General features: G+C 38.4%; 1 protein-coding gene across 1 annotated transcript in view; it reads right to left on the bottom strand.

Annotated features, from left to right (window-relative positions):
- The window catches only part of LAMA4 (laminin, alpha 4), a 139,583-nt gene that overhangs the window by 88,127 nt on the left and 38,271 nt on the right, over positions 1-13,185 (bottom strand). The window contains exons 3-4 of the mRNA XM_014531270.1: positions 11,446-11,547; positions 3,679-3,803 (exon numbers count right to left, since the gene is read on the bottom strand). Of these exons, the coding sequence (XP_014386756.1) occupies positions 3,679-3,803; positions 11,446-11,547 (227 nt within the window). The remainder of the gene's footprint in view (positions 1-3,678; positions 3,804-11,445; positions 11,548-13,185) is intronic.

Raw genomic sequence — 13,185 nt, 5'->3', positions numbered from 1 at the left:
CCAAGGGATTTGGGAAGTAGAACTATTGCCACTACAAAGAGAGCAGGTCTCTCACACCCTTCCCAATCCCTCAACATTCCCACATATGGTCTTTACTTATTGGGGGTGTATTTTTGCTTTTGTATTCATGTTGAGCAGGTTTTTCAACCTCAGATCTGTATTATGGAGACTTCAGTTTTCATGTCTGTGAATATGCTCCTAACTGCAGAGCACATTTCCTAAGACCTTCACTCTTTGGAACTGGGATCCACTCTCACACACAGAGGTCCTTGATGCCTATGGAAACTTTTTCTCTTTCAAGGCAAGAAGGTTATTACCCAATTGGCAAGTTTCTGCTTCAATTATTTAAGAGTTAACAGCCTGGCCAGAGTGGCTCAGTGATTGAGCGTTGACCTATGAACCAGGAGGTCATGGTTTGATTCCTGGTCGGGGCACATGCCGGGTTGTGGGCTCAATCCCCAGTAGGGGGCATGAGGGAAGCAGTTGATCAATGATTCTCTCTCATCATTGATGTTTCTATCTCTCTCTCCCTCTCCTTTCCTCTCTGAAATTAATAAAAAATATATTTAAAAAATAAATGATAAATAAAAGAATTAATGGCTTTCATAATAGCTGAAGTAACTGCAACTGAAATACTGGATAATCTGGCCTAAAAGGGAAAAAGTTGCTTTAGGAGCTTCATAATACTGCTGTATTTGGACTTATCTTAGTAAAGGCATGACTTTTTGATTGTTTTATTCACTACTGTGACCAGCAACTGGTACATGATTGGCACATAAGCACTCAATAAATATTTCTTGATTGCATGTAGACAAAATTTCTCAGTCAATAGAAATGAGTTCCAAAAGTCTTTTATCTCAAGACATTAATGTCAGGTAATTTAGATTAAAAAGTCTTGTCATAGGAAAGGAATAAAAAATGCATAAGCTAGACAATACAATTAGCATTTGGGATTGCCTTTTTAATTCTCCTGTTAGTTTCTAAAAGCTTATAAACCTGTTTAGAGCAGTTAATACTTTATAACATCTTTGTTTACATGGGCAAATGAGTGATACCTGTTATTAGGAGGTTGGAGGTAAATATATTTATCAAAATAACTATATCACATAAGAGAGTGACATGCTAAACATGTCATCAGATATGGTTGAAACTAATGTTTAAGAGCAGAATATTAATGAACAGTAAAACAATATACCTAGATGAGGCGACATAAATCAGGATACACTTGAGTGGAAATAACAGAAGATTTAATGTTGGAGTTTTCTACTCTCACTCTCAGTACCATTCATTTTTTGCAGGTTATTAATACCATTGGACATGAAAAATTACAAAGGAAGGGCTGAGGCAGTTTAATGATTTCTAAAGAAAGATGGGGCTATAAAACATCTGACTTCTTCCCAGACTGTCAGACCCTCAGAGGATTTGAACAAATCACAAGCTATTAGGAGAAATGTTAATCAATATTGGTATTCAATTAAGGACAAAACATTAGGGAGACATTTGGTTGTTATCTCCTCTTTTTTTCTCTTTTTAAGAGAGAGAGAGAGTGTGTGTGTGTGGGGGGGGGGGCAGTTATTGAGGCCTTTTAAGTTATTTTATATGCATTGTTTAACCTAATTTTTCTAACAGCATTCAACTAATTATTATATCCAAACCTTTAGAACAGTTCCTGACATAGAGTAAATGGAATAAAAGTGTTAAGAAAATATATAAAGTATGTGTTTACTAAAGCCAACATCCAACATACTCCTTTCCATGTGTAAGGCACCAACCCAAATGGTTCACACATATCATAGTCTAACTCTCTGAGGCAGATTCTGAGAGCAACTTTGATTTACTAAAAAAATCTGAGATCTAGAGTGGCTAAAGCAGTGATGGCGAACCTTTTGAGCTCGGCGTGTCAGCATTTTGAAAAACCCTAACTTAACTCTGGTGCCGTGTCACATATAGAAATTTTTTGATATTTGCAACCATAGTAAAACAAAGATTTATATTTTTGATATTTATTTTATATATTTAAATGCCATTTAACAAAGAAAAATCAACCAAAAAAATGAGTTCGCATGTCACCTCTGACACGCGTGTCATCTCTGACACGCGTGTCATAGGTTCTCCATCACTGGGCTAAAGGAATAAATAAATGGAACTAAGATCTGAATCTAGTCTCTTTGACCCCAATCCTATGGAAAATGAGACCTTGTCTGAGATCATACAGCTATTATGTGCCAGAGCACAGATATTGACCTAGTTTCATTACTCTACCTGAAGTAATATATATAATTGGATTTTGTACATGGTTCCTAGTACAGTGTTCCTAAAACCCTTGGAATTTCAAGACTGTCTTTTGTCCTTCAAAATGAGTTCCTTTCAACCATATCAGAGTTTATGATGATGAAGTGATTCTTGGTGATCTCCTACATAGCTTCTGGATAGAGGCTAGTCTGCCAGAGGAACCAACTACACAATTAGAGGATTGGAACTTTCAACCTCATCCCTCCCCCAACCTCAGGGGAGGGGAGAGGTGCTGAAGATTGAGTTTAATCACCAGTCATTTAATCAATCATGACTATGTAATGGAACTTCAATAAAGCTCTTCAACAGCAAGGGTTGGGGAGCTTCTGGGCTGGTGAGCACACTGATTTGCTGAAAAGATGCTGCCCCTGGAGAGTAAGCACACAGAAGCTCTGGTCCATCCTATCTCCTCATCCATACCCTGCCCTATGCATATTTTTCATTGGCCTGTCCCTGAGTTATTTTCTTTATAATAAAACTCATTTTTCTGAGTTCTGTGAGTCATTCTAGAGAATTACCAAACCTAAGTGGGGTTGAGGGATCCCTACATTTGTAGCTAGATGGGAAAAATGTGAAAAGCCTGGGGACCCCATTTCAGCTGCTTCTGAAGTGGAATGAGCCCTTAAACTCCGGGGTCTGCACTAACTCTGGGCAGTTAGTGTGAGAACTGATTGATTGTAGGACACCAAGTTGGTATCAGAGAATTAAAGAATTGGTTGATATTTGGAGAACCAAATACCAGTACACCATTTTAATTCTACAGTCTATCATTTTTAAGCCAATAAAATGGCTAACCATGACTTGACTATTGAATTTACTAGTATGCATATTAGCTACCTGGAAAGAAATTCACTATTTCCATTACGATGTATATCTATGCTCTTTAACTTCTCACTCAGGCCAAAACACAACCAGAGGTGAAAATTAGTTTTCTTGGATATCTTCTATGAGGTGATTAGCCTAAAGCATGCATTGTGTTTGTGTTCTAATTCTGATTAAAAATCCTTTTTGGCTGCAAATTATAGGGAAATATCTGCTCTATCAGAGTTTAAAGAAAATATTGGATTATAATGAATCTATTGGCGTTATGTTGTGATCTCTCTAGGTCAAGGGTAAGCCAAGAATAGCTGAGATTACCCTTGCTTATAAAACTTGGGAGACCTCATTAACTTTATGGTGCACCCCAATTTTTTGGGAATGAAGTCATCACATACTAGTATACTGCAAGCACTTAAGCTTCCCTGAAAGTATATTTAGGCTAGATATCTTTCCTGTGTCTTTTTCAATCTCATCTCAGCATGAGGTACTCAGTTTTGACAATGGGAAAACCTTAGAACTCTGGGGAGAGATAAGCAGTAGAAGGGATCATCTTCCTTTAGGACTTACTTGGCCAAGTATGGTAGTGGACAGGGACATGGCTGACAGAACCGGGGCGGTCCCCTGATGGCATCTCCAATATAACCATCTAGGCATTTCTCACAGTGCTCTCCTGTTGTGTTCCGTTGGCAGTGCTATAAGACAAAAGATAGAAAAATTGACAAGGACACAAAAGAAATTTTACAGACAGGGAATCTGGGAACCAAGTGATACTTCCAGTAAAGAGGATGTCAGGCTTGACAGAATAGATGGTGTGCATCAGTACTAATTATCACAAAGGATACACGTTGCCCCCAGTCAGTGCTAGAAAGTGTGGACAATGATGCATGACTTAGACCTGGACTTCTGTGTGAGCACTAGCAGCCTGGGATTCTCTTTAGAGTTTGTGTGCTTTTTCAATTCAGAATGCTAATCAGAATGTCAAATTCTGGATGTTGTAGAAGCATCAGCTTACTGACTTGGAATGAATATGAAATGGAAAAAAAAAATCTTCCTTGTGCTCATCCATGACACAGGGAACAATTTAAGAATTTACGGCAAGCATGTCAAACTCGTGGCCCATGGGCTGCATGTGGCCCACAATGAATATTTTTGTGGCCCAGCCAATATAATGATATGTAAGAAACATTTTAATAAAAAATGTCGTAACTTAATTTTTACAATATCCTGTTATACATAATCATTAATAACGAACTATAACATTCACTAATGACTGATTACTGTACTTGTGTTGTATTCATTTCCCTTATGTGCCTTATGCGCAGGCGCACCATTTATCTCCACTAATACTAGCAGCAAATATTTTAGCAGCTGATTGCTACATCATTAGCCTTGTACTGACTTATTTGGTGTGCACAACAGGAAATATTTTGCTTTTGGAGAACAAGAAAACTAGGTTTATTTGCGGTACGCTTATTAATTTGTGCAGTTATTCAGTGTCTGGTAAGTTAATGTTCAAGAAAAAATATTAATTTTTATTAAAATGTTCTATTATTTTATGTTAACGATTACTCATTTATTTCAGCCCTTTGTATTCAGTATGTCTCTATCAAAATAAACCTACATTACTATGAAAATTGAAGCTTTTGGTTTTTTTGCGGCCCACATAAACTTAAACCTTGTTTATTTGGCCCGTGTTAGCCTTTGAGTTTGACATGCTTGATTTATGGGGTTGGAAGAACAAAATGTGTCATTCTGAAGTATAAATGTAATGGAAAGTAGATAAAGAATATACTGTTAATGGACTGGTATCTTGTATGGTGACATACAAGAAATAGTAAGCTGGTTTATTTGTATGATTTATCCATTTGTTGTGAGGGTAATTAGAAAAAAGCACAAAACAGGCTGATTTTTCTGCCTAGATGCCTGTTCATCATTTGAGATCTTTATCTGGTCTCAAAACTTCCAGGAATTCCTCCGTGATGCTCCTCTCCTGCCACTGCACACATTATACTGTTATCATCTGCTCCCAGCTTGTGTCTTTAACCAGTGCACTGCCATCAACTTGAATGGAGTAGGTACTCATAGCTCTTTGTCCAGCTGATGGGTTAATTTCTGACTAGTAATCTGTAAGTGATGCTAGTGCACTGGTAGTTTTCTTCAACTGGACTAGCCTGGATTGCACAAGGCAATGCCATTAGCACACTATGTAATAAAAGGCTAATATGCAAATGGTTGTCACGCCCTCACACGACCGACCAATCAGCAGGAGGCTGGGTGCGCAGCAGGCACATGCAGGGGCGGGGCAGAGCTGTGTGTGTGGCGAGGCGTGTGTGGGTGGGGGGGCTGCGTGCGTGACCGGTCACCAGGAGATGCATGGAGCACCTCTTGGTCCCCCCCTCCTCCCGGCTCCTGCGGGTAGTGGCGGCCACTTGTGCCCGCCTCCCACAAGTGCCAGCGGCTCGCTCCCGCCTCCCGCAGGTGCCTGCAGAAGCGGCGGGCAGCCTACTGTGTGCGATTTCATGCTCTGGGTCACTAGTTAAGATATGTTTATCTTTACATTCACCAAAGTGTTTAAAGATTCAATAGGGTTAGAATCAGAATGCCATTGAAGGGACACCCTCCTGTTTGAGCAATTCCCTTAGTAAGACCTATGCACAGAGCTTCAATAGAATTAGTTTTTTTCCAAACAGTGCTCTGTGAGGAAGCCTGGGGAAGGCAAAATGGAGCAGTAGTAGGCTGAACTCTGAGGTCTTTAATCTTTATATGCTATGTTGAGGCTCAAAATAAAATAATGGTGAGGCCCTGCTGTAAACATTTTACATAGATTAATTTGATTTTCACAATAATTCTAAGGAAAGTTACATTTCCTCCCCCATTTTACATATGAAGAGATGACAGCACAGAGAAGTTAAGGACATTGCCCAATGTCAGGCAGATGGCTAGGCTATTCATTCATTCATTCACTGCTTCTCCAGTGTATTGGAGAAAAGGCTTCTTTCCAGAAGAGTCACAAAATCATTGCATCAGAAGTTGTCAGGCTATTATATGAATAGTTTGAGCTTCAAAGAAAGTACAGCACACTAATAAAAAAAAAAGAGGGATACTATTGTGGCAACAAGCTATCCTAGTTGAACACCCTTTGCATACTTAATTGGTCATCTTTGGCTCCTGATTAGAATTATGTTAGAATGGAATTTAGGGGATAGTTCAGAGTGCCTGATAGATCAGTGAAAATTCTGAAAAATAAAGTCTGGTGTGCAGACAACAGGATATTAGCATAGTTCCCTCACGGTGTCTTGTGCTAAGTCAGTTGTCAGGAAAAAAAATGAAAGAAAAATTGGCATAGGGTGAATTAGTCAATTGATGTCTGGAGCAAATAAAGGAAATTAACACTCACCCAAAACCAGCTAAAAACTAGTGGCAATCTCTCATCCCATGGAAAACCAATGAGCCTTGTCCAACCACCAGGAATCTAAGCCATAAGCAATCTGGCAGGGCTACTTGTAGACTGGGGTCAAATTTGTCTGAGTCCTTGTTGGACAGATGAAGCCCATCTGTGCAGGCCATTCTTTGTGCCTGGAATGCCTATTAAGTTGCAAAAAATGAGCTAATTCCCAATTCTGTCCCCTTATGGCTCAACAGATGCTTTGGATTCCTTGTCAGGGCTCTAATTCTGCCAGAGCAGCCACAGGAGCAATAACCAAATCTCTCCAGCCTCTAAATGCCCAGAGTGTAAACACTGACTTTCCTCATCTGTCTCCTTTTAAAGGGTTTATAATGAAATTTCCTAAAAGGCACTGATGCACAGTCTGGGAGATGGGCAGAGAGAATGCTGGAAGGGACTGGTTTTTCCATTTTTAGCTGGTTGATTTTGAACGAGTCACTTGCCCTTTCTGGGTCTCTATTCTCAGGATCTAGACTAGAAGGCCTATAAGATTTCCTCTAGCTCCGAAAATTTTTTAATCTGATATTGCAAATATCCCTTTACCTTCAATGCTCTGCCACTTAAAAAATCAGAAAACAAAAATGACAGCAATCAGTAAGTATGTTGTTAGAAGGGAAGAGTTATTTTTAAATAAACCTGATCTCACTCAAAAATGTAAAAAGCATTCTGAGTCTTTGGCCAGTGGTTAAGAAAGCTACTATGTAGACAACCAATTACACATTGGTAATAGGAAGGATATTTGGATAAGAGCTGTGTCTCCTTCACATTAGAAGTGATGTCTCTTACTGATTTGGCCACAGTACCAGCATAATGTAGGAAGAAAGCCTGAAGGATCAGATTAGCCTCGGTGTGGTTTGTCACATGCTTTGTGCAAGACTATAGTCTATCTAGATCTGTGTTTTTTGAAGTATGCCCAGGGAGGTGAAGACTATTTTCATAATAATACCTAGATTTATTTTCTTTGACACTCTAGTTTTCTCATGTGTGTAAGGTGGAGTCCCCCTGAGTCTACAAGACAGGAGATATCACTACAGACTGATGCAGAAGCAGATATGATATCTAGCTGCCTCCCATTAAACCGGACATTAAATATACTTTCAATATGTAAATTTACATGCAATGGATTTATTATTGTTGTTTTCAAATAAATTAATAGAAAAATATTCTTTAAAATTTTCAGTTTTAAATGTCAGATGCTGAAAATATAGATATAACCCACATAAAGAAAAGTCACTTGGCAAGCTGGATAATTCTGACGAGTGTAAAGGGCTCATGAAACAAAAAAGTTGGAGATATGCTACTCTGTCTGAATCAGTGATTCTCAAACTTTACTGTGCACATGAATGCCCCGGGCATCTTGTGAAAATGCAGGTTCTAATTAAGGAAGTCTGGAATATGGCCTGGGTGTCTGCATTTTTAACAAGCTTCCAAGTATCATCAGTGTTTCTGGCCTAGACTGTACTTTGAGAAGCAAGTGTCTGGCTAGTTCTTCAGCATTGAACTTGAGCTGAGTCTCTAGCATAACAGACATTACCTTTTCCTGAAATAGTGACTCAAGTGTCCCATAAATTATAAAATCAAAGGTTTGTGCAATTAAGCTAGTTATTTTATCAATCAATTCATTCACTTAACAAACCTAGATTAAGCTGATATCGAGATAGATAATGAGCTGTGACTGTTACTAAAATGAGAAAACGTTGGTTCCTTCCTTTCATCAGCTCACAGACTTGTGAAGGAAACAGAGATAAACAAGGAATAATATAGTGTTTGTGCTCTGAGGTATGCATTCAGTACATTCCTGCTGTAGGACAAAGAGGAGGGAAAGATTCTAGCTTTTCCTGAGAAAGTTGGAGAAGCTTAGTAGAGGTGGTGACATTTGAATTAGGCCTTGAGGGCTGAGCAAGAACAGGGGAGAGGCAGAGAACTTGGAAGTACAAATTGGGACAGAGTACAAGAGCACAGAGTGAGTTTAGAGGGTAGCGAGAAGCTCAGTGGGGCTGGAATAGAAAACCCTGAAGAATTTTAAAAAGGCGAATGCCTTGGTTGGGTTGTGTTTTTGAAAGGTGTCTCCGTTGCTAGTGAGGAAGACACAGCAGGGAAAGAAGAGTCTGGAGCAGGCATTCCTACCACCAGCCATCTCTCTGCCCCACAATTCCTTCCTCAGGCCTCCTTCTGGAGTTTTCCTGGGGACCTGCCATATGCACTGGAGTTGCCTGGCTTTTAGGGCCCTGCCTGCGAGACTCAGCTGAGAACTCTTCCCAAAGTGTTCCAGTTCTGATAAGATGCAAGGTGGCCTTTTTGAAAGACACCAATACTGGTTGGACTGCATTAGTTAAGCCACTTTTCTGCATTTGATAACTTAACATTCCTCTTGTGAAAGAATTTCTAAAAATGGTAATATAACTTTATCTACTTTATATTTTATTGTCAAAGGTCATAGTTCCTTAAAAGCAGCCTGTAAAATATAAGGTCACATTGAAAGAATTAGAAACAGTTGAGAGAGGACAAGGCAGAGGCATTATAAGCCTTTAAAATAAAATAAAATAAAATAAAATAAAATAAAATAAAATAAAATAAAATAAGGCCTTTTATTTTTAGTTTCTTATGGAAGATGAAAGGCATGGGGTAGGCCAGGTGAACTGCAGCAACTTATTGAAACTCTGGTGCCTGCAGTGAGCTGCAAGGAAGTGTTCATGTGGAGCTGTTGCTTCGCAGGCTCTCTGAGAACTGAGAAGGAGGTGGGGCTACAGAGCAGGAGCTGAGACACTGGCTCTGGTCGACCAGATGGCCAGAATTACAAATAAATATGAGTTTGATTCCTGTGTGATACCATAGATAATATATTTGCCAACTAAATGGCAACATATTTTTTCTATATTACCTCTTCTGCTCCCTCACTTGTGCTTAATTAAACACAAATTACATTTTTTTGTCTTTCAAAATTAAACTTATAAGAATATACTTATTATGTTTTAGCTCTGGGGGATGAGATAGTGCTTGATTTTTCCTTTGGATCTCATGTACAGTATATATGTGTAGTTGTTGTTTTGTTTGTGTGTTTTTTAACATATATTATTTTAACTAGGAAGAAAAATATTTCCCTCCAGGTAGGGTGGGGTGGAGGAATCACCATTAGGATGAATAGGATGGCTATTCTTTATCTCTTTTTTCCATTGTTCTGTCTTGAAAAAAGTAATTGTAGGAAGATTGGCAACTCCCTCGAGTGTGCATAAAAGTGTTTTACACCATAGCCCATCCCCAATTTTATTAGAACCTCTTCTGGCCCAGGTGCTGTGGAGGAATCACAGGATGGCTGTCCCTTCAGAAGCTCATGGCTAGTCAGGGGAAACCCGCGAGAGCTCCTATTTTGACAAGTGTCACTGTCAGCAAGAGCGGCTTTGTCGTAGCTCTCCACAGGCACTGGCAGGAGGAACTTATTTCCCTTTAAGCTGTTTGTCTTCCCTCTTATTGACTGCCTGACTAACAATAGCTGATGGACTTTCAAGTCCCTATTGACTTATATTTTAATAAGCCAGATAACAAAGAGCCTTTATTTAGTCAAACTATCAGAGCTGTACATTATTAGTTCAAGTGCATCCATGGGATTTTCTTTTCAAATGTCACTGGGATTAAAATAACAGGAAACCGGAGATGGAAGCATTAGAAAGGGGTAGATGTTGGCAGCTGCATGTGCCTACACTGCTACAGAGGACATCCTGGATGTAATGGTTATTTAAGAAGAGGGGGGAAGGGAATACAGAAATGCCAGGAGTAAGCAAAAATACAGACAACAACTGTTATTGTTTGCCACTTAATTCTCTCTGTCCCTAGAACAATGGCAACTGCTTGGTTTAAAATAAATGAAAACATTCTAACTTGCATTTTAATGTAAATCATGAGTAAAATAACACCTTCATGTACACACCTTGGAGCCCACTTATAATCAAAATGACCTGCTTACAAGAACAATTATGTTAATTTTAAGGTAAATAGGTATACTTAATTAAATATTCTTATATTTTATGCAAAAATACTCTTGCAGTTCTGGAAAGCCTCTTTTGTCTCATAGGAAACTGAAGAACCTAATTTTCCTTCATATGCAATATAGCTTATGAAGGAAAAATATGATCTTAGGGCACAAGTCTTTAAAAATGCCTGCTATGACTCCTACATAAACTATTTCTGGTAAATTTTTCAATTCCCATTTTCACTAAGTTGCCAGTCCATTTAGTGGAAATGGAAAATATGTAGCAAGTAGTTTTTTGCTAGAAGGCTTCTAAGTCTTCTTCATAAGTCTCTACCATATTTCACTGAAGAACAGTCTATTGGAGAATTCATTTCAGTTAAGAAAAAAAAAAAAGTCTTCTGGGGGTTTGATCACAGATTACAAAGACCACAAGGCCAAAGCTTTCATTTTTATTAGCAATTTGGTTCGAACCTATTTTTTTTTTTTTTTAATTTTGACCTGTAGACCTGACTACCTTATAAGTTGTAAAATAGTCTATGAAACAACTGTTTTACTCTCCCAGTTTATGTGGAGCGAAGCCAAACATATGGCAAACTATATTATTACAGAGGAATTTGGATGGGTGGTTTCCTTCTATGTGTGTTCTTTTCAATTGCTTGTTGGCCCACAGCAGGAAGCCAGCTGCAGGGGGCGGTGAGGCACTTACCCCGAGGGGCACGTGCCCATTCAGACACAGGCCTCGGTAGCCACTTGCAATCATAAGCAGTTTATATGGGGTGTTTTACAGGAAAAGGTGAAGGGTAAGAAAAAGAGCTTGATTAGCAGTTTGTTCCTAGGTAGCTCCAATGTCCAGGAAAAATATTTTATTCCCACCCAAGATGCAAAGGGCCAATGAAATCTGTGAGAAGTGCCCCCAACCTACCACACAGAGTCCAGAGCCGTTCAGGCATTCGTTGGAATTCCCGTTACAGTCACAGGGCAAGCATTCTCCCGACTGGGCAAGAAAGAACCCAGCGCCACATGCCTGAAACAGACACAACAAAAGTATTTCCATTATTGAAACGATCAATTTTGGTCAATATTTTCTGAGAAGAATAAGAGGATATGATTATGAAACTATCTAACTATTTCTTTACAAAACACACTAAAAGATTTATACTACCATTCAGGGATAGGTGATGTATATTCAATTTTCTTCGTTACACATTTTTCCTCTCTTCTTTCACTTTGCTGGAAATTAGGAATAACTTTAACAGTGTCCCATCATTGTAAGGAAGAATAAGAAAACTTTAGGTAACAGTAAAAGAGAAGAAATGTTTTCTTCCAAAATAAAACAAAACAAAACAAAACAGGAAACAAAGCCATGGCTATTTGGATGAGGAATCGCATCATGCTCCCTATAAAAATGCGTGGATTCAGAGATTATTGGCTATGGTATAACAACTTAGAGCTGTGTCTTTTATAGCTTGGGCTTTTGAAAATTTTTATCTTTTCAGATCCTAAAATTTTAAAGGACAGACCTATGTGGGCAGTGTTGCTATATTTCATTTATCCTCACAACTCTGTGAGGAACACATTATTTTCCTTCATTTTAGTAATTAGATAATTAGACCCAGAGGTGGGTTGTGGCAGTGTTAAACCACCTTCCAATGCACAGAGATGAATTTTCACCAGTGTTCCAGCTGAGAAACGTGGTGAGATTGTTCCTGGTTCATGCAATTGGTTTATAGATATGTATTTTGTGTTTCTGTCTCAATGATGTATGGTAGAAATGGCCTTATAGACCAGGAAGTCTACTCCCTGCCCACAAGACAGATTTACATCTAAAGAATTTCAGGCAGATAAGAATCTAGGTTGTTATCACAAACTTACAAAGTAGGAGATTTCACATCACCACCTCACCCCCGCCCCCACCCCCCCAACTGACCCATTGCAGTTTGTGCTGTCTAGGCTACCAGGAAATTTTTCATTATATTTGGCGGAAATTCCTCCGACTGCTATGCAAACCCATTTCCTCTTACTTTTTTTTTCTCTGTAAAGAAGGAAAATATCACTAGACACCATTTACAGTATAAAAAAACACCACCAGTTTGGATCCTAAAATTAAAATATAATATATTCCATTTGGAGAAATTTTAATAGAGGATAATGACATTAGCCCATGAAGAAAAGGCAAAGAAATACCATTTTACTAAGTGAGAGAAAGTAAGGCTGAGAGAGAACAAATTTATAATGTATCATTGAGAGTTTGTGGATGATAGTAAGCTTTTATTTCAGTTTCCACTAGAGACCAAAGAGAGGAAAAGGTGCTAAAATTGCACTGGAAGCATTTAATTTAGACCATCTAATTTCATGTTTTTGACTTTTGTTTCAAAATATAAAAATACTGGTTTTCATTGTTACGCAGTATATACAGGGTGTCCCCCCCAAAAATATACACACTTTGAATAATTATTAATTCCAATGGGGTAAATCTGAAAAGAAACATTAATTAAGTTATCAAAAATGTATGTGAGTACTTTTTGTGGATACGCTATATACTTACATATATACTTTTTCTGATATATATATATATATATATCTCACACATCTTCATTTTATTTAAAAATATACCTTGGTCATGAGACATAAAGTTGATTTGATGATGTTAACTGTTTTTCTT

Source organism: Myotis brandtii, unplaced genomic scaffold, assembly GCF_000412655.1.
Source record: "Myotis brandtii unplaced genomic scaffold, ASM41265v1 scaffold8, whole genome shotgun sequence".
Lineage (NCBI taxonomy): Eukaryota > Metazoa > Chordata > Mammalia > Chiroptera > Vespertilionidae > Myotis > Myotis brandtii.
Note: the sequence above shows the minus strand (reverse complement) of the source record. Positions and strands in the feature narration are given on the sequence as shown.